The sequence below is a fragment of the Neoarius graeffei genome, chromosome 14 (genome assembly GCF_027579695.1).
Source record: "Neoarius graeffei isolate fNeoGra1 chromosome 14, fNeoGra1.pri, whole genome shotgun sequence".
NCBI lineage: Eukaryota > Metazoa > Chordata > Actinopteri > Siluriformes > Ariidae > Neoarius > Neoarius graeffei.
This window is the reverse complement of record NC_083582.1, coordinates 36,240,883-36,263,915: the sequence shown is the minus strand read 5'-3', so window position 1 is coordinate 36,263,915 and position 23,033 is coordinate 36,240,883. Positions and strand designations below refer to the sequence as shown.

Here is a 23,033-nt window from a genome sequence, read left to right as displayed (position 1 = left end):
ACCTGAGATGGCCAGCAGCATTTTCCGACGTGCTCCAAACGTCGTGATGCCCAGCTCCTTCAGGTCCTGATCGGTCAGAGTGAGAAACGTCTGCAGGTCAATCTGTGAGACAAAATGGCAGCTACTGACCCTGTAGGACCTGACACATCTTGAATGGTCTAATGCAGAACTCATGGTTTGGATTCTCATTCTGTTAGGTTGGAGGTTTTATAATTCAGCATCTCAAATGAGTCCAAGTTTTTGGTAGATTCTAATCAGTAACACAGTTGCTCCATGGAAGCATTCAGAAATCTGATGACATGACTCCAATAGCCGAACTGGAATACAACATGGACCAGTTGGTTTTTTTTAAGCCTGACATCTTTCTTCTATGGTGAAGGATAATATTTTAAACCTCTATTCAATAGTAGTGAGAACTTCCTAGAAATGTTTTGGCTGTAGTACCTCCTGTTGCTGGAAGACATCAGTGTATTTCCCGAGGCCCAGCTTGCTGAAGAGCTCTGGCAGGTCGGAGCCTTTCAGAGAGGTGCTGAGGTTACAGCCGTTACTCCCGGTCACTGAGGAGATGCAGTCCATGTAGTTACTGCTGCTCAAATAGTGTTCCACTGTAAATGAGAGAAAGGAACAGGACCGCTCTATTCAAACATGCTAATATGTCTAATTCCTGAGGATATTCTTAAAGCGACTAGCTTAAAAAGTTTTTGTTAGCTAAATAGCAATTTTGCGCAAAAAGCACAAAAATGTGGTCTTGTGGTCTTTAATGTCCAGGTACATCAGCAGCCATGAAGGAGGACTGCAGATCTTTGAGCATTATTTAATCTCTACTGCTTTTCTGACCAGCTTACCTGACTTGTTCTGCTTCCTCTTGGGGCTGATAGGTGTTGGGAAATCGCTGTGTGACGGGAGCCCGCTCCCGTTCCTCTCCCTCCAGTTGTCCGAGTCGCTGCCACTTCCCACTCCTTCTCTGCTGTTGGAGCGTGACAGCGATAGTGGAGATCCCTGTCATGACACACAGCTCCATCACTGACGTCCACTGTAGCCTCAAGCTTCCCTAACCCACTGAACTTGTAAAAATGATCCGAGAACATCCGAGAGATTTGCCTTGACTCGAAATTCCAGTCTCAAGTTTCAACTCTGAACAAACCGTCCCATATCAGGAACTGATACACTCACTCTGCAGTTCCTCATCACTGACCAATCAACACTATGAAACAGGTTCTCAAATATTCTCAGTGCTTTCTTCAGCACATCAACTACTGTCAATGCCATTCATGCACTAGGTAAAGTGTGCTGAGGCATAGAAATCTACGAGAGTGACTCCTGATTAATGGAAACTGACCTGAACTCAGCAAGTTTGCATTTCACCAACAGGCTGAAATCTAGACATGTGAACCCATTCCCAAAACACCACACAATGGAAGACACAGTGTCTGTTCTCACCTCATAGGTAGTGGACATGGTAGGCTTGTAGGACACATGGTTGGCTCTGCGCAGCTCCTTAATGGTTTCCGCAGGCATGGACTTGGAGAAACCCAGGCCGCTCCATGTGTTTGTTGGCGTTCGCACCTCTGTAACTACTGGCTTCTTCAGCATGGCTGAAAATGCACCAACCACAGACCATTCTGTGAATTCTCTACTTTCACATCACCCATAATGCTTTGCACCTTGGAGGGTAACCAGGCACTTCATTTGTTTACTAAGTCAGATAACCTCAGCCATTTCTTCAAATTCACATGGGGAAAAACGACTTTTCCTGATTTAAAGTTTTATAGAATACCTAAAGAAGCTAAGCGTCGAAAAGTGTGGTGAGGCAGAATTCGCCGCCAAAATTTTACACCGACAGACAACACGCGACTGTGTTCTACACACTTCAGTGGTGGAGTAAAGTCTGATGACCCAAGTCACCAAGCCCTACAACCCCTCTGTCTTTGTGTTTAGTCATAAAAAGTACGAAAACCAAAAAACAAGGACAAGTCAAAGAACTGAAAAGGTCAACTTTATTGAAGGATCAACTCCCAAAACAAAGCGCAAACAATGCAGTGTAAGTAAGCTTACATGTCCTTCACCTTTTAGTGTTTATGTAGGTAGATCGAATGGATTATTTGACCCTGCAGTCCTAACAGCTTCCTCTAACAGGCCAAAGACTGTCGTAATCTGGTAGCGTATGAGCTCGAGGAAAATCAGAGTGAAGGAAATCAAAATCAACTTAAACTTAAAAAATAAATTTGACTATTCTGTTGTGTTTACAGTCCTTACTTGACTGAGTGAATTCCTTGCTTGTGTTCCCATGCACGAAGCGTTTTGTATTTTCTTATGGCTTTCTCATCGTAACCAGCACCCCGCAAAAACAATTTCATTGTGGATTCTTCTATTCTTCCATGCCAAATCAACAAATATCTGACAAATTTATGCTCGACCATCTCAGATTTCAATGAAATTTGGAGGGCTCAGAGATACTATTAAAAGAACTTAATCCCCAAAATTTGAGCTTCCTATCTCCAACGGTTTCAGAGATACAGGCATTTGAATTTTTCTATTTTTTTGCATTTTGCTCAAAACATACATATTTCAAAGTGTAATATAATCTTTATTATGCAAGATATAAACCTAAAATTTTGCACAGAGAGACTCAATGTCTTGTACTACAAGCTTCAACTTAGAATTTCAATAGTCATTGTATATTAGATGGTGATTTTAATAAGGAAATTAAAAAGACAAATTTGCATTTTTTGCATTTTTAATTCATTCTGGAAGCTTGCCTGTGGCAGTAATGCTTAAACTAAGAATGTTATTCAAATCTACACAGAAATATCTACCAATTTCAGTTTTACCAAGTCTCCACTATTCCTAGTTTGTCTGTAATAGGGTTTTGAAATTCGCCGATTTCTAAAACATGCCATTTTCAGTAGCATGGATTCCAATGTGGGATAGCAGTTAGGAACTTGTAAATTTTTTTCAGTAATCTCCTAGACCCATATTTTATATTTCCAAGTTTTTGTTCTGTGTCTCTCAAGTATTTCTGAGCTACAGGTGTTTAAAAAATCCATTTTTTCCAAATTCGAATTTTTTATATTATTTCCATTTTATTGATGATTAAGGACTGATAAATACAACTAAATGATTTGTATAGATAAGGAAACATTTTACTTGTGTTCATGTCACAGAAATATGGTTTTAAAAAATATTATCATTTTGAAATAAGCTAAATAATATATGAACATTTCACATTTTTCAGTAAATATATATATAAAAACTAAAGAAGTCAGTCATTTTTCATATAAATCACTTAACTTACAATTTCTGTTGTATGTTAGTTTATGGCAGTCAGAATCTTTCTTTAGTCCAATTCCTATAGAACAGGGAGGAAGTTCAGCCATTTCTAGATGTCTAAGAACAAACTCATTTATACTGATCTCAAATTGAAAGCAACTACAATTAAATTCCCTAGTCAACTATTCAAAATATCCAATCCTTGCAAAGAAACACATTCAGTTAATAACATTGGTAAATTTTCTCAGTGCTCTGTATTACAATGTATTTAATATAATCCAAGCAATATAATGTTATCTGAACAAGTATGCAGTTTACAGACTCTAAAACTATAAGATATGAGCCACCTGTTCTGGTATCAAAGGTCACCTATTGTGCTGTGTTGATATTGATAAGGCTGGCTGTTGACTGGTACACAATAGCTGGTCATTGATTGCTAATGTTACACAGTCTTAGATTAAAATCAATTTACAAATAATTAATACTGAGCATTAATTGAAATTTTATTTAAAATTGAGGAAGAAACATGTCTCCTAACCTACTTGAGCCTTATTGAAGCATTTATTAATCCTCAAATATCAGTTATATGAAAATATATCAAAAATTCGAATTTGGTGAAAATGGATTTTTTAAACCCCTGTAGTTTAAAAATACTTGAGAGACAGAACAAAAATTTGGAAATATAAAATATGGGTCTTGGGGATTACTGAAAAAAATTTACAAGTTCCTAACTGCTATCCCACATTGGATTTCTTGCTACTGAAAATGGCATGTTTTAGAAATGGGCGAATTTCAAAACCCTATTACAGACAAACTAGGAATAGTGGAGACTTGGTAAAACTGAAATTGGTAGATATTTCTGTGTAGATTTGAATAACATTCTTAGTTTAAGCATTACTGCCACAGGCAAGCTTCCAGAATGAGTTAAAAATGCAAAAAATGCAAATTTGTCTTTTTAATTTCCTTGTTAAAATCACCATCTAATATACAATGACCATTGAAATTCTAAGTTGAAGCTTGTAGTACAAGACATTGAGTCTCTCTGTACAAAATTTTAGGTTTCTATTTTGCATAATAAATATTATATTGCACTTTGAAATATGTATGTTTTGAGCAAAAAACCAAAAAATTTAAATCCTGTATCTCTGAAACTATTGGTGATAGGAAGCTCAAGTTTTGGGGATTAAGTTCTTTTAATAGTATCTCTGAGCCCTCCAAATTTCATTGAAATCTGAGATGGTCGAGCATAACCTCTTGTTGATTTGGCATGGAATGACCCTATGATCAGTGTAGATCTTTCGAAGCTCTTCTGCCAATCTTCTGTAGGTCAGTAATTGTTGGAACACCCGTGTTGATAGACGAAGAAGGCTGCTGACTCACTGTCACCCAAAGTAGAAATGTTTAAAGCGTTCTGTACAATATTTACAAGCACTCTTTGACCGACTGATTTCTCGAAGTCCACAGAAAAGGCTTTGCAGATTTCTTTAAGCTTTGGTTTAGTTAGTTTTGACACTTCTTTGAAGGTTTTAGGGAGATTTAAATTCGAATGATTACGGTTAGTATGTGGCGCCATGTTGTTTTAGTTTGTTTATATTTTGGTTACCCCCAAGGCACAAAGCATTATGGGTAGTAGTCAATTCCTTACCAGACTTTAGAACGTACATGCTACTTTTATAGATGCGTCCTAAATAAATCAAACAATCAAAACAAGAACGTTGACTAAGCAGTGGCAATGTTGTATTCACTCTATTCATAATAACAGTTTATTATTTGGCATTGATGTAATGCACAACCAGCACATGGAACAGAGAAAGGGCTTATTAGGATCTTATTTATTGTAACAGCATTGCAGAATGTTTATTGTAAAATGAACCAAGGCTGTAATGACATGCTGAACCGTGCCAGATCTTCTGCCCTTGGAAAATCAGCCGTTCTATTCTACTGGCACGGTGGATTAAACGTATCAGGCTGCCTCATTTTGTTATTTTTCAGATGAACATTAATTCATCCCTTCATCTTTATTTAGTAACTGATTTATCCTAATCAGGGTTGTGCTGGCTCTGGAGCCTATCACCCTGAACTGTATGCCAGTCCATTACAGGGCACCATGAACACACTCATTCATACACTCATTCACACCTAGAGGAAATTTACAATCACCAATCTAATGCCTGGCATGGCTTTGGACAGTGGGAGGAAAACAGATACGGGAAATTGGGGATGAACAGGAAAAAAGAAAATTATAAGCAAATACTTCAGCAGAGATTAAGTTTGTCTACCACATACCTTTGGTTGCCAGCAACTTCTTCTGCTCATAATCAAAGGCCTGGAGAGAAAGAGATAATCAGAGAGTGTTTAGGCTTTGTGGCGAAGAAGATGGTTGTCCTATCTATCACTTGTCATCTTGCTTTATAGAGAAGCAAAAGCACAAAATAAGCACTGCTTCATTCTGTTCACAAGTATTTGCTATAAACTAATGAACAGACTTTTTGTTTACTTTATACTGGTTCCAGTAAAACTGAAAACGCAAAGCGTGAGTTGACCTTGAGCATGTGAAACACTGGGAACAAAAATACAGCATCTCAACAACCATCAGTACTGCTTGAAGAAAACTCAGCTCCATTCAAACCTATGCAGCACGGCTCACTGAAAAAGATTTCACTTTTTGACGCAGATGTGGAACATATTTCCTGAACACTGCGACTCATGTTGTAGTCACTGTAGCTCTGGTACAGTGTCTTGCAAAAGTATTCACCCCCCTTGGTGTTTGTCCTGTTTTGTCGCCTTACAAGATGGAATTAAAATGGATTTTTGGAGGTTTAGCACCACTTGATTTACACAACATGCCTAGTATTTTAAAAGGTGCAAATTGTTTGTTTGGGTTTTTTTATTGTGACACAAAAAATAATTAAGATAAAAAAAAAGAAATCTGGAGTGTGCACAGGTATTCACCCCCTTTCGTATCATCTCGACCTAAAAACAGCAATGCAGCAGCACTTTAATCCTTTAGTCCTACTTCATCTGGATACTCTGCTCAAACAGATCAGTTTCCAAAGCTTCAGCTTTCGTACTAATACCACCGTGCATGCCTTCTTGTACATTGCGAAGTAGCTGAGCCAAATCTTTGCCATAACTCGATGCAAATGCATCTTGTTCCAGGATTGTATTCTGGAACTTTGAGTCCAGCATTAGTTGTTTCCACTATTTTTGTGCTAATATGACTGTGGAAAAGAAGCTCTTGCTCTTATATCTCATTTGTGTATTTGATGCTACTAACTCCATATTTTTTACTGTTCCCTGGTTTTACCGTACTTAAAAGTACTGCTCAGTGGTGTGGGGAAATACGTATAAATGTTCACTTCATGCAATAACTATACAGTGGGGCAAAAAAGTATTTAGTCAGTCACCAATTGTGCAAGTTCTACCACTTAAAAAGATGAGAGAGGCCTGTAATTTTCATCATAGGTACACTTCAACTATGAGAGACAAAATGAGAAAAAAAAAATCCAGAAAATCACATTGTCTGTCTGATTTTTAAAGAATTTATTTGCAAATTATGGTGGAAAATAAATATTTGGTCAATAACAAAAGTTCATCTCAATACTTTGTTATATACCCTTTGTTGGCAATGACAGAGGTCAAACGTTTTCTGTAAGTCTTCACAAGGTTTTCACACACTGTTGCTGGTATTTTGGCCCATTCCTCCATGCGGATCTCCTCTAGAGCAGTGATGTTTTGGGGCTGTTGCTGGGCAACACGGACTTTCAACTCCCTCCAAAGATTTTCTATGGGGTTGAGATCTGGATACTGGCTAGGCCACTCCAGGACCTTGAAATGCTTCTTACGAAGCCACTCCTTCGTTGCCCGGGCGGTGTGTTTGGGATCATTGTCATGCTGAAAGACCCAGCCACGTTTCATGTTCAATGCTCTTGCTGATGGAAGGAGGTTTTCACTCAAAATCTCACGATACATGGCCCCATTCATTCTTTCCTTTACACGGATCAGTCGTCCTGGTCCCTTTGCAGAAAAACAGCCCCAAAGCATGATGTTTCCACCCCCATGCTTCACAGTAGGTATGGTGTTCTTTGGATGCAACTCAGCATTCTTTCTCCTCCAAACACGACAAGTTGAGTTTTTACCAAAAAGTTCTATTTTGGTTTCATTTGACCATATGACATTCTCCCAATCCTCTTCTGGATCATCCAAATGCTCTCTAGCAAACTTCAGACGGGCCTGGACATGTACTGGCTTAAGCAGGGGGACACGTCTGGCACTGCAGGATTTGAGTCCCTGGCGGCGTAGTGTGTTACTGATGGTAGCCTTTGTTACTTTGGTCCCAGCTCTCTGCAGGTCATTCATGATCATTTTGACCCCATGGGGTGAGATCTTGCATGGAGCCCCAGATCGAGGGAGATTACCAGTGGTCTTGTATGTCTTCCATTTTCTAATAATTGCTCCCACAGTTGATTTCTTCACACCAAGCTGCTTACCTATTGCAGATTCAGTCTTCCCAGCCTGGTGCAGGTCTACAATTTTGTTTCTGGTGTCCTTTGACAGCTCTTTGGTCTTGGCCATAGTGGAGTTTGGAGTGTGACTGTTTGAGGTTGTGGACAGGTGTCTTTTATACTGATAACGAGTTCAAACAGGTGCCATTAATACAGGTAACGAGTGGAGGACAGAGGAGCCTCTTAAAGAAGTTGTTACAGGTCTGTGAGAGCCAGAAATCTTGCTTGTTTGTAGGTGACCAAATACTTATTTTACCGAGGAATTTACCAATTAATTAATTAAAAATCCTACAATGTGATTTCCTGGATTCTTTCCCCCCATTCTGTCTCTCATAGTTGAGGTATACCTATGATGAAAATTACAGGCCTCTCTCATCTTTTTAAGTGGGAGAACTTGCACAATTGGTGGCTGACTAAATACTTTTTTGCCCCACTGTACTTCAAAAAAGAGCTATAAGAATAATTCATAGTGCTGGTTACTGAGATCATACTAAATCAATCTTCTTAAATTCAAAATGTTTAAAATTCAGGGATATTATAGAATATAAAACTGCCTTAGTAATGTACAAAGTAAGGAATTATAAAGTACCAAGGAATATCCAAATAATGTTCTCAGATAGAGAGGGGGGCTATAATTTTAGGGGGAAATTGAAATTTAAAATTCGCAGTGCTAGGACAACGTTAAAAATGTTCAGTATCTCTATTTGTGGAGTAAAGGTATGGAACAGTTTGAATGTGAAGCTCATGAAATGTACAACTATAAACCAGTTCAAAGAAAGGTATAAGGAACAGATCTTTATGAGGTATAGGGAGGAGGAATTACAATAACATTCTATTGATAATATAAGTGTATATATGTGGGTATGGGTACATACGGATATATTATATAAAAAGTGAGTATTTGTGTGTATGTATATATATATATATACACAACCCTGATTCCAAAAAAGTTGGGACAAAGTACAAATTGTAAATAAAAACGGAATGCAATAATTTACAAATCTCAAAAACTGATATTGTATTCACAATAGAACATAGACAACATATTAAATGTCAAAAGTGAGACATTTTGAAATTTCATGCCAAATATTGGCTCATTTGAAATTTCATGACAGCAACACATCTCAAAAAAGTTGGGACAGGCGCAATAAGAGGCTGGAAAAGTTAAAGGTACAAAAAAGGAACAGCTGGAGGACCAAATTGCAACTCATTAGGTCAATTGGCAATAGGTCATTAACATGACTGGGTATAAAAAGAGCATCTTGGAGTGGCAGCGGCTCTCAGAAGTAAAATGGGAAGAGGATCACCAATCCCCCTAATTCTGCACCAACAAATAGTGGAGCAATATCAGAAAGGAGTTAGACAGTGTAAAATTGCAAAGAGTTTGAACATATCATCATCATCTACAGTGCACAATATCATCAAAAGATTCAGAGAATCTGGAAGAATCTCTGTGCGTAAGGGTCAAGGCCGGAAAACCATACTAGGTGCCCGTGATCTTCGGGCCCTTAGATGGCACTGCATCACATACAGGCATGCTTCTGTATTGGAAATCACAAAATAGGCTCAGGAATATTTCCAGAGAACATTATCTGTGAACACAATTCACCGTGCCATCCGCCGTTGCCAGCTAAAACTCTATAGTTCAAAGAAGAAGCCGTATCTAAACATGATCCAGAAGCGCAGACGTCTTCTCTGGGCCAAGGCTCATTTAAAATGGACTGTGGCAAAGTGGAAAACTGTTCTGTGGTCAGACAAATCAAAATGTAAAGTTCTTTATGGAAATCAGGGACGCCGTGTCATTTGGACTAAAGAGGAGAAGGACGACCCAAGTTGTTATCAGCGCTCAGTTCAGAAGCCTGCATCTCTGATGGTATGGGGTTGCATTAGTGCGTGTGGCATGGGCAGCTTACACATCTGGAAAGACACCATCAATGCTGAAAGGTATATCCAGGTTCTAGAGCAACATATGCTCCCATCCAGACGACGTCTCTTTCAGGGAAGACCTTACATTTTCCAACATGACAATGCCAAACCACGTACTGCATCAATTACAGCATCATGGCTGCGTAGAAGAAGGGTCCGGGTACTGAACTGGCCAGCCTGCAGTCCAGATCTTTCACCCATAGAAAACATTTGGCGCATCATAAAACGGAAGATACGACAAAAAAGACCTAAGACAGTTGAGCAACTAGAATCCTACATTAGACAAGAATGGGTTAACATTCCTATCCCTAAACTTGAGCAATTTGTCTCCTCAGTCCCCAGACGTTTACAGACTGTTGTAAAGAGAAAAGGGGATGTCTCACAGTGGTAAACATGGCCTTGTCCCAACTTTTTTGAGATGTGTTGTTGTCATGAAATTTAAAACCACCTAATTTTTCTCTTTAAATGATACATTTTCTCAGTTTAAACATTTGATATGTCATCTGTGTTCTATTCTGAATAAAATATGGAATTTTGAAACTTCCACATCATTGCATTCCATTTTTATTTACAATTTGTACTCTGTCCCAACTTTTTTGGAATCGGGGTTGTGTGTGTGTGTGTGTGTGTGTGTGTGTGTGTATATATATATATATATATATATATATATATATATATATATATATATATATATAAATAATGCATAATTGTATATAATATATAAGCATAATATGCATAATTATGATATGGGTGTCTGTGTACGTATGGATGTGTATAGTTATAGGTATGTGTATATGTATGTACTGTATATATGTATTGTATGTGTGTATATATGCATAGCATAAGTATTTGTATATATACGATTTGATTTGGGCGACATTATACCATGTTGGTATGTTGTTGTTTTTTTTTTTGTTGATTTTGCTTTCTTTTGTATATATAGTTTATTATGATGGAAAGTGACGTTTGATTAACGGTGGTATAGAGGGTTAGGATTTGATAAGTTATTTACTTCTTCCTAATCCTTTCCGAACATTATTATGTTATTGCCTTGTGGCTACACTATTCTGTTTATGACGATGTTTTGATGATTGCATTTTTTATTTTTATTTTTTGTTTTTTTTTGTTTGTTTTTATATCTTCTTTACTGTTCGGAATCAATCAATCAATCAATCAATCAATCAATCAAACTTGTCTGAGTACTGCAATACATTGTCTTGCAAAAGTATTCATTCATCCCCCTTGGCTTTTGTCCTGTTTTGTCGCATTACAAGCTGGAATTAAAATGGATTTTTGGAGGGTTAGCACCATTTGATTTACACAACATGCCTACCACTTTAAAGGTGCAAATTGTTGTTTTGTTGTGACACAAACAATGATTAAGATGAAAAAACAGAAATCTGGAGTGTGCATAGGTATTCACCCCCTTTCGTATGAAACCCCTAAATAAGAGCTGGTCCAACCAATTCACTTCATAAGTCACATAATTAATTGATTAAGATCCACCTGTGTGCAGTCAGTGTCACATGATGTCTGTACAAATCAACCTGTTCTGTTCGAACCCTGACTCTGCAACACTACTAAGCAAGCAACATGAGAACCAAGGAGCCTCCAAACAGGTCAGAGACAAAGTTGTGGAGAAGTATAGATCAGGGTTGGGTTATAAAAACATATACCAAACTTTGAATATCCCAAGGAGCACCATTAAATCCATTATAGAAGAATGGAAAGAATATGGCACCACTGCAAATGTGACAACAGAAGACCGCCCACCAAAACTCACAGACCAGGCAAGGAGGGCATTAATCAGAGATGCAATAAAGGACACCAAAGAGAACACTGAAGGAGCTGCAAAGATCCACAGTGGAGATGGGAGTATCTGTCCATAAGACCATTTTAAGCTGTACACTCCACAGAGCGGGGCTTTATGGAAGAGTGGCCAAAAAAAAAGCCATTACTTAAGAAAACACGTTTGGAGTTTGCCCAACAGCATGTGGCAGATTCCCCAAACACATGGAAGAAGATTCTCTGGTTAAATGAAACTAAAACTGGTCTTTTTGGCCATTATGGGAAATGACATGTGTGGCGCAAACCCAACACCCTGAGAACACCATTCCTACAGTGAAGCATGGTGATGGCAGCATCATGCTGTGGGGATATTTTTCATCTGCAGGGACAGGAAAGCTGGTCAGGACTGAAGGAAAGATGGATGGCACTAAATACAGGGCAATTCTGAAGGAAAACCTGTTTGAGTCAGCCAGAGGTTTGAGACTGGGACAAAGGTTCACGTTCCAGCAGGACAATGACCCTAAACAGACTGCTGAAGCTACACTGGAGTGGTTTCAAGGAAACATTTAAATGTCTTGGAATGGCCTAGTCAAAGCCCAAACCTCAATCCAATTGAGAATCTGTGGCATAACCTGAAGATTGCTGTACACCAATGCAACCCATCTAACTTGAAGGAGTTGGAGCAATTTTGCCTTGAGAAATGGGCAAAAATCCCAGTGGCTAGATGTGCTAAGCTAATAGAGACATACCCCAAGAGACTTGCAGCTGTAATTGCAGCAAAAGGTGGCTCTACAAAGTATTGACTTTGGGGGGTTGAATACCTGTGCACACTCCAGATTTCTGTTTTTTCCCCCATCTTAATTATTGTCTGTGTCACAAAATAAAAAACAAAACACAATTTGTGCCTTTAAAGTGGTAGGCATGTTGTGTAAATCAAATGGTGCTAACCCCCCAAACATCCATTTTAATTCCAGCTTGTAATGCAACAAAACAGGACAAACACCAAGGGGGATGAATACTTTTGCAAGACACTGTAATGGAAGATAGAGGACATGAAAAAGCACATGCTGGAGTACCTGCATGTTGGAGAAAGAGGACTGCGGCGGGAGACGGATGCGCTCTGAGTTCTGCTGGGCGGCTCGTTCAGCTGCTCTCTCGCTGCCTGGAGCCCGTTTATCTGCCACGGGACTCTCAGATGCACTGGAGTCTGAGTCAGAAAGCAAGCAGTCTGAACTGGAGAGGCAGAGATAAAAAAAAAAGTAAATGGAATTAGAGAGAAATAATTTACAACAGAAAAATAGATTCCACTATAATTAGTGATTTTAGTCTTGAGTATACATGCTTTCAAAATAATAGCATCATCTTCAGAAGCACATCGTCACTGGAGACTATTCACATGATACAATGCAATTCTTCTCTACCTCTCTTACAGGAGGTATATGTTTCATAGCAATTTATTTTCCTCCTTAAGTAAGTTGTTTGATGTCAGCTGCTGACCTTTAAAACTCTCTTGAGCACTAGAAGACGACCTGCTGGGACACAAACACTGTGGTACAGTATTTTTTATTTATTTTTGTTTGGTAACAATCCAAATCCTTAATTATACACATCCTGACTGACAACGTGTGTACGTTTCCTATCAGGTACCTGTGAAAGTAAGAAGGGTTGGTGCATTGATGAGAAACCCTGCTCAAATTCACAAATTAATTTTCTTTCACTGGTAATAAATAAGAAACAGTGGTCCAAATAAATCAAAGTGTGCCAAGGCATTCAGTAAAAACAGATAATTTTGAGTGCGTTGTAAGAAGTGAAAACACGTCATACTCTTCTGTGACTCATGAATGACATTCTAGTGACTAGTGATCTAGAGAGCAGGGCATCTGAAACCATTCCTCTTTATACAATCTCTCCAGATCATCCAGAGTCCTCGGCCCTCTCTTGTGCTCCCTCCTCTTCAGCTCAGCCCACAGGGTTTCACTGGGGTTCAGGTCAGGGGACTGAGATGGCCAGGGCAGAAGCTTGATTCTGTGCTCAGTGAACCATTTTAGTGTTGATTTGGACACATGTTTCGGATCATTGTCCTTCTAGAAGATCCAATGATGACCCAGTTTTAGTTTCCTGCCAGAAGCAGCCAGATGTTGATTTAAAATGTCCTGGTATTTCATATCGTCCATGATACCATGCACCCTAACAAGGTTTCCAGGGCCTTTGAAGGAAAAACAGCCCCAAAACATCACAGAACCTCCACCATATTTTACAGCTGGGATCGGGTCCTTTTCATTATAGCCATCCTTCTTTTTATACCAAACCCACTGCAAGTGTTTATTGCCAAAAAGATCCATTTCCAGTAGAAATTGACATTTTCAGGCAAGTAGCTGGTTTTTTTTTATAACCATTCCCTGACTTATGAAGGCCAACACACTTCTTCCTCATTTGGTTTGTGTGTTCTTTTTTCTTTCGCGTGTTGATGGATGAGTAAGAGAATTTGGCCTCTGTGTCACCTCATATTTGTTCCCCAGTGAATCAGGAAGTCATGGATTACAGCTTGAAAGTTCCTACACACTCCATTCAACTAAAAAATGTACACCCCCAATTCCAAAAAAGTTGGGACGCTGTGTAAACTGTAAATATAATAATAATAATAATAATGTGATAATTTGCAGGGCGGCATGGTGGTGTAGTGGTTAGCGCTGTCGCCTCACAGCAAGAAGGTCCGGGTTCAAGCCCCCTGGCTGGCGAGGGCCTTTCTGCGTGGAGTTTGCATGTTGTCCATATGGGTTTCCTCCAGGTGCTCTGGTTTCCCCCACAGTCCAAAGACATGCAGGTTAGGTTAACTGGTGACTCTAAATTGACCGTGAGTGTGAATGGTTGTCTGTGTCTATGTGTCAGCCCTGTGATGACCTGGTGACTTGTCCAGGGTGTACCCTGCCTTTCGCCCATAGTCAGTTGGGATAGGCTCCAGCTTGCCTGCGACCCTGTAGAACAGGATAAAGTGGCTAGAGATAATGAGATGAGATGATTATTTGCAAATCATGGAAACCCTATATTTCACTGAAAATAGTACAAAGACAACATATCAAATGTTGAAACTGTTTTTTGAAAAATATATGCTCATTTTGAATTTGATGTCAGCAACATGTTTCAGAAAAGTTGGGATGGGGAATGTCACTGTGTTGCATTACCTCTACTTTTAACAACACTCTGTAAATGTTTGGGAACTGAGGCGACCAATTGCTATAGTTTTGAAAGAGAAATGTTGTCCCAGTCTTGCCTGATACACAATTTCAGTTGCTCAACAATTCAGGGTCTCCTTTGTTGTATTTTGTGCTTCATAATGCACCAAATGTTTTAAATGGGAGACAGGTCTGGACTGCAGGCAGGCCAGTTTAGCACCTGGACTCTTTTACAACAGAGCCATGTAGTTTTAATATGGGCAGAAAGCGGTTTGGCATTGTCTTGCTGAAAGAAGGAAGGCCTTCCCTGAAAAAGACTGTGTCTGGATTGCAGCATATTGTTCTGAAACGTGCATATATCATTCAGCATTAATGATGCCTTCCCAGATATACAAGCCACCCATGTCATGTGCACGAATGCACCCTCATACCATCACAGATGCTGGCTTTTGAACTGTGCACGAATACCAAGCTGGACAGTCCCTCTCCTCTTTAGCTTGGAGGACATGGTGTCCATGATTTCTAAAATAATTCCTACTTTTGATTTGTCAGACCCCAGGACAATTTTCCACTTTGTCTCAGTCCATCATAAAAGAGCTCAGGCCTAGAGAAGGTGGCAGCATTTCTGGATATTGTTTATATCTGCTTTTAATTTGCATTTGTGGATGTGGTAATGAACTGTTTTGACAGATGATGGTTTTCTGAAGTGTTCCTGAGCCCATACAGTGACTTTCCACATGCGTCTGCTTTTAATGCAGTGTCACTTGAGGGCCTGAAGGTCACAGGCATCCAATGTCAGTTTTCAGCCTTGTCTCTTGCATCTTGCTTTTAATATTATGTACCACAGATGATGTGATCCCCAAATTCTTTGCAATTTTATATCAAAGAACGTTATTCTTAAAAATTGTTGCACTGTTTGCCCACGTAGTCTTTCACAGAGCGGTGAACCCCTCCCCATCTTTACTTCTGAGAGAGTCCGCCTCTACGGGATGCTCTTTTTATAGCCAATCATGTGATTGACCTGTTGCCAATTAACGTAATTAGTTTTTTAGCATTACACAACTTTTTCAGTCTTTTGTTGCCCCGTCCCAACTTTTCTGAACCATATTGCAAATTCAAAATGAGTATGCGCATATATATATATAAAAGTTTGTTTGTATAGCACTTTTAACAGTAGACATTGTCCCAAAGCAGCTTTACAGAATTTGAATGACTTAGGCATGAGCTAATTTTATCCTTAATCTATCCCCAATGAGCAAGCCTGTGGCGACGGTGGCAAGGAAAAACTCCCTCAGACGACATGAGGAAGAAACCTTGAGAGGAACCAGACTCAAAAGGGAACCCATCCTCATTTGGGTGATAACTGACAACATGACTAACATTAACAGTTTTAACATGAAGTCAGTTTCGTTGATGTTATAACTCTTCATTGATGGAAACTTGAGTGCAAAACTGTTCATGACAACTGCAGTCCTAAAGTTAGCAAGTCAACTGTAGTCCTCAGCCATAAAAGCATTACTGTAAGGCCCAATCCCAATTCTAATTTCTACCCCTACCCCTCCGCCTTCCCCTTGGCCCTTCCCCTTGAAACTGAGCTACAAGGGATAGGGCTTGAAATTCAACCCTTACGTATTGGGATAGCCCTTCAACGATCGCATACGTCATCGCGTACCTCCGTCAGCGTTTACGTTAGCAAAACGCGACGCGTCATTGGCTGCGACCAGCCGCTACAGTCAGAGCCAGAGGCAGAAATCTCTGCTGGCAGGGTGTGATTTGTTAACTAACACCACTGAATGGGATATCTTTGGCGCTTCGTGCACCACATCCGACAGAATGAGGTGTCAGAACACTCATGTAAACAATAAAAGCGAGAATAACAGAACAAAACGTACGCAGTAAAGCAACCGAAAACAATACTCACTCCCAAAGCTTTTTAGCAGCAGCTTGGATTTCAGAAATCGCTGCTCATTCTCAGCTCGAAAGCGAATCAAGCGGCGTGTTTCCTCTGGATAACAACTTAAAACACGTAAATAATGGAGAAAATACATTTATGACAATCTTTCGCCGCGGGAACCGCCATCTTTCTGAAATCCGCATGAAATCTCGCTGAAATCCGCATGGCATTGTGGGAAATCATTCAAACCCCTTCGTTCGGAGTCTGCTCCAGGAAAATCTCCGTTTGGAGGGGTACAGAAGCCCTACGCCTTCCCCTACCCCTCCGCGTTAACTGGGATTGGGATACCCCTACCCCTTCACGTGAACGCGCAAAATGGAGGGGAAGGGCTAAGGGGTTGGTCCAAGGGGTGAAATGGGATTCGGCCTAAGAGTCCAGAGCATCTTCCAAGTGTGGCTTTCAACTGCCCATATGGGGCCGTCCTCCACAGGAACAATGTCATGAGACTTTAACCAGACATAGGACATCAGGATGGATCAGGCAGGTCTGAGGAGCAGAAGAGGTCAGCATCTCGATCTCAGGACTGACATGTAACTCAGAGGAACAGAGGTTTTTTTTTTTTGGGGGGGGGGAAGAAAACACAGGGTGTTAGGTACACCTAATGTCACCTGAATAAGTAGGAACAGTATACATATCATTGCACTGAGTACAAGCAGGGAGTCCGGCAAAACTAACTATGACAGCATAACTAAAAGGGCAGAGCTAGAAGGTAACACAGGCATGAGGGAGCCCCGGGACATAAAGCAGCCAGCTACTACACCATCAACAAACTCGAGTGAGCAAGCAAGTGGGGCCGATAGCATCCATACATCCCAGTTTACCAAAACACTCTGTATAAGGACCCTCCAGATCTACACCTTTACCTCATAAACACCATTAACAAAAGGCTTGACTAAACAGATATGTTTTCAGCCTAGACTTAAACACTGAGACTGTGTCTGATTCCTGAACACTACTTGGAAGGCTGTTCTATAACTGTGGGGCTTTGTAAGAAAAGGCTCTGCCCCCTGATATAGCCTTCACTATACAAGGTACCAGCAGATAGCCTGCACCTTTTGATCTAAGTAGGCGTGGCGGGTCATAAAGGACCAGAAGTTCGCTCAGGTACTGTGGTGCGAGACCATTCAGTGCTTTAAAGGTCAATGGTAGTATTTTATAATCAATACAAAATTTGATGGGGCGGCATGGTGGTGTAGTGGTTAGCGTTGTCACCTCACAGCAAGAAGGTCTGGGTTTGAGCCCCGTGGCCGGCGAGGGCCTTTCTGTATGGAGTTTGCATGTTCTCCCCGTGTCCGTGTGGGTTTCCTCCGGGTGCTCCGGTTTCCCCCACAGTCCAAAGACATGCAGGTTAGGTTAACTGGCGACTCTAAATTGACCGTAGGTGTGAATGTGAGTGTGAATGGCTGTCTGTGTCTATGTGTCAGCCCTGTGATGACCTGGCGACTTGTCCAGGGTGTACCCCGCCTTTTGCCCGTAGTCAGCTGGGATAGGCTCCAGCTTGCCTGTGACCCTGTAGAACAGGATAAAGCGGCTAGAGATAATGAGATGATATGAGACAAAATTTGATTGGGAGCCAATGCAGTGTGGATAAAACAGGGGTGATGTGGTCATATTTTCTAGTTCTAGTAAGGACTCTTGCTGCTGCATTTTGAACTAACTGGAGCTTGTTTATGCACTTATTGGAACATCCAGACAGTAAGGCATTATAATAATCCAACCTGGAGGTAACGAAAGCATGAACTAGTTTTTCTGCGTCGTGTAGTGACATTAAATTTCTTATCTTAGCAATATTTCTGAGATGAAAGAAAGCTATCTGGGTAATGTTATCAATGTGAGTTTCGAATGAAAGACTGGGGTTAATAATCACCCCGAGGTCTTTTACTGCTGCACGCGAAGAAACAGAAAGGCCATCCAGAGTTACTGTGTAATCAGAAAACTTACTTCTAGCTGCATGTGGTCCTAATACAAGTACTTCAGTCTTGTCAGAGTTAAGCAGAAGGAAGTTAATAAGCATCCAGTGTCTAATGTCCTTTACACATTCCTCAATTCTATTAAGCTGGTGTCTCTCATCAGGTTTTGCAGAAACATACAACTGTGTGTCATCACCATAACAGTGGAAACTAATACAATGTTTACGAATAATATCACCCAGAGGTAACATATATAAAGAAAAAAGCAGTGGACCCAAGACAGAACCTTGTGGAACACCAAACTTCACCTCAGTATGTCTAGAAAAATCACCATTTACATCAACATACTGATAGCAATCAGTTAAATAAGACCTGAGAGGGCCACAACATTTTCTAGTCTATCCAGAAGAGTGGAATGATCAATGGTATTAAATGCTGCACTAAGGTCAAGCAACACAAGTAGCGAGACACAAACCTGATCAGACGCCAACAGTAGGTCGTTTACTACTTTAACCAGTGCTGTCTCTGTGCTATGATGAGGTCTAAATCCTGACTGATACATTTCATGGATGTTATTCCTATGTAAATATGAGCATAACTGCTGTGCCACAGCTTTTTCAAGGATCTTGGAGATAAAGGGGAGGTTTGATATTGGCCGATAATTGGACAGCTGACAGGGATCAACGTCAGGTTTTTTTAATCAGGGGTTTGATAACTGCTAGTTTAAAGGATTTGGGTACATAGCCGATCCTAAGAGAATAATTTATTATTTTTAGAAGTGGTTCAATTACTTCAGGTATTATCTGTTTGAATAGACGTGTAGGTAAGGGATCTAGTACACAAGTTGAGGCTTTTGATGTGGAGATTAGTGAAAGTAATTCAATTTCTCTAAGGGGAGTAAAACATTCTAATTGCTGATCTGATACAGCTATATTGTTAACTACAGGGTCACTTACATTGTCTGACCTTAAATTAGTAGTTTGAATTTTTTGTCTGGCATTTTCAATTTTGTCATTACAAAAATTCATGAAGTCATTGCTACTACATACTGCAGGTGTGCATGTGTATATAGTGGACTTATTCCTGGTTAATTTTGCTACAGTATTAAATAGGAATCTAGGATTATTTTTGTTATCTTCTATTAGGGAGGAGAGATATGTTGATCTAGCAGCATTAAGAGCTTTTCTATACTTCAGGAAGCTCTCCTTCCACGCTAATTTGAACGCTACCAATTTTGTTTGACGCCATTTACGTTCCAATTTTTGAGTGGTCTGTTTTAAAGTGCGAGTGTCATCACTATACCAGGGTGCTATTTTTTTTCCTCTCTGATCATTTTCCTTTTAAGAGGAGCTACATTATCTAAAGTATAGCAGAATGTTGACTCTAAGCATTCAGTTGCCTGATCAAGTTCTGCAGGGGCTGAAAGTGGCCCAATCAAAGTTGATAACTCTAGGAGATCATTTATAAAGCTCTGTGCAGTAGCTGACGTGAATTTACGTTTAATACAGTAGCGTGGTGAGGTGCATATATTATTACTCAGACATATTTTGAATGAGATGAGATAATGATCTGAGATAACTTCAGACTGTGGAAGTGTGACTATATTTTCTACATTTAACCCGAATGTTAGTATTCGATCGAGGGTGTGACCACCATTATGGGTCAGTCCTATGATATTCTGATTAACCCCTAATGAATCTAAAATGGACACAAATGCTGTTTTCAAAGGGTCTTCTGGGTTATTGAAGTGAATATTAAAATCTCCAACAACTAAAGCTTTGTCTAAGGAAATAACCAGGTCTGAGATAAAATCTGCAAATTCAGAAATAAACTCAGAATATGGCCCCGGGGGCCTGTAAATAATAAGTAACAGAATTAACTGGGTAGACTTATTTTTCGAAGCTACATACATTATATTAGTATGAAGAACTTCAAATGTATTAAATTTATAACCAGGTTTTTGTGTTACATCTAGATAATCATTATAAATAACCGCGATGCCTCCTCCTCTGCCAGTTTGACGAGGCTGGTGTATATAACTGTATCCAGGAGGACTAGCTTCATTTAATGCTATATATTCATTTGGCTTAATCCATGTTTCAGTTAAACAAAGTACATTAAACTCCTGATCAATAATAAGTTCATTAACCATTAGTGCTTTAGATGTAAGAGATCTAATATTTAATAGCCCCACCTTTAGATCAAAGGTGCTGGCAGCAGCTGTACAGTTAGTATGATCTAATTTTATATTGATTAGGTTACTGGAACAAACTCTCTGAGTATTTCTACTTTTTTGTTTAGCTTGGGGAACAGACACAGTCTCAATGTAGTGGACCCTGAGTGACTACTCTGTGCAGCTAGCAGGCAGTCGGTTTAGCCTGTTCATCTGCTCCCTGGCCTTGGCTCTGGATTGTCAGAAATTAACTAGACCTGTTCTGAGACTATGACCTATGCTGCAAGAAATGAGAGCAGCACCTTCCCGAGTGGGATGGATACCGTCCCGCCCTAACAGGCCAGCAGTGCCCTCAAAATTAGCCCAATTATCTATAAAGCCCACACTGTTTTCAGAGCACCATCTGGACAACCAGCATTTTAGTGACCATAACCTGCTGTAAGCTACATCGCCACGCCACATTGGGATGGGGCTAGAGCATACTACAGCATCGGACATCGCCTTCGCTAATTTAAACACCTCTACAAAGTACTCATAATAACCTCAGACTGACGAAGGCGTATATCATTAGCTCCTGCATGGATAACTATCTTTGAGAACCCTTGCTTGCCTAGGGCCCTAAGGCCAAAAAAAAAAGTGTGTGTGTTTCCGGTTACCCGACCGACCCTAATCCGTACCGCCTGACCCTAAACTTTTTTTTCGTTTTTTTCCCAGTCGCGACTTTTACATATAACCCAACCGCGTGAACTGGAAGTTTTTGTCACTCACTGGGAAAATCAGGGCTTTCCACAAGCGCCGGCTGCCGGCCATACAGCCGACTACACAATTAAGTCCAGCCGGCTACTTTAATGACTTATTTTTGTAGCCCACAGGCTCTAAATATTAATTTTCGATTTTAATAAAATTAAATGTTTATCTAACGGACTGACAATAATGTCAAACTGAACCGCACTCATTTAAGTTGTGATTCACGCTGTTTGTACCGATAATAACCACAAATTCCCCGCAGACTTCGTTGATCAGGGGAGAGTAACTCATCCGCAGCCCCGACATGCGGTGTGTGCGCGCGCACTCGGCGGAGGCAGTAGTGTGTCGGGGCCGTCGGAGGGAACAGAAGCAGAGATAACGCTTATTTTGTCTTTCACCTAGAGACATGATTCAAACTTTAAAACGGAGACAAAATTCTCCTGTGTGGATCTGGCATTCAACTTTTTTGCTCGGTTCTATACTTTTTGATCAGTCACAGATCAAACACCATGAGCACATCTGGAGAAATTCAGGCTTTATAATGGGTGTCTATGGCGTTACACACCAGTGGAGCTCAAGAGTTTAGAGTGTAGGCAGCTTGAAAAAAAAAAAGCTCTAACTTTCTCATTTAAACTGTTTTCTCAGCCACAATTTTCACTCTACACACACAACTTTCTCAAAGGTTGTAGTCACACATTGTGTGAATCAAGACAAGTGTCTCCCTGAGCGATAGGATTTACAGTTTTTGAATGAGAAGCCTGAAAGTAAGGAGAGGACAGCCGCGCTCTCCCATAGACTCACATTATAAACGTGGCAGCGCTTTTACTGCAAAATCAGAAAAGTCACTTGTTTTTAACTCGCTCTAGTGTCCACATTTTTTACACTAGGGACAAAAAAAATTACATTTATGTGTTCATGGGAGCCTTGTAGCACTCAATGTGAAAGAATTTTGTGAATAGCTCCTTTCGTTTCCGTGTAAATCAGCGTTGTTCGAGGAGAGGGAACTCTGAGAAAAAGCGCTCTTTGCTTGTTATATTGTGTCTTTTCCCTGCACCATTACCAAGGCGACGAGCTCCACTCAGGGAGCAGAGAGGGGCGGGGCTGCTCTCTCTCTCTCATGGTGTATTGAGCTGTTATATTTACAGAAAAATTCATGTTAAAAGGTGTCTCATGCTGCATCAGATTCATCAAAAGGTGGTAACTCAGGTGACCTGCAAAGAAATTCATTATATTTTGTGAAATTATTCCTGTCTAAATATAGGTTATGGCAGCCATCTTGAAAAAAAAAATTAAAAAAAAAAAAAAGCCTGCCTATCGACCCTAGTTTTGAAATCTACGTAACCGGAAACACACACTTTTTTTTTTGGCCTAAGATTACTTGCTATGTCTGGTGCCCTGGCTCCCGGAATACACCTGACTAAAGCTGCTGGTGCCCCTAAAGGCTGAGCTAATTTCACGTGCCGTATGATAGAGTCCCCTATAACCAGAGCTCTTCAGATTTTTCAGTGGGTGCATCACTAAGGAGAGCAAACCTGTTTGACACATGAAGCAGAGAGGAATGGTGCTCCCGTGGGCGAGCCTCAGCGG

General features: G+C 40.2%; 1 protein-coding gene across 1 annotated transcript in view; it reads right to left on the bottom strand.

The window, feature by feature from the left end:
* bicc1b (BicC family RNA binding protein 1b) overlaps positions 1–23,033 on the bottom strand; it is a 172,942-nt gene that overhangs the window by 6,674 nt on the left and 143,235 nt on the right. The window contains exons 15-20 of the mRNA XM_060939572.1: positions 12,566–12,722; positions 5,557–5,596; positions 1,441–1,595; positions 846–999; positions 445–605; positions 3–102 (exon numbers count right to left, since the gene is read on the bottom strand). Of these exons, the coding sequence (XP_060795555.1) occupies positions 3–102; positions 445–605; positions 846–999; positions 1,441–1,595; positions 5,557–5,596; positions 12,566–12,722 (767 nt within the window). The remainder of the gene's footprint in view (positions 1–2; positions 103–444; positions 606–845; positions 1,000–1,440; positions 1,596–5,556; positions 5,597–12,565; positions 12,723–23,033) is intronic.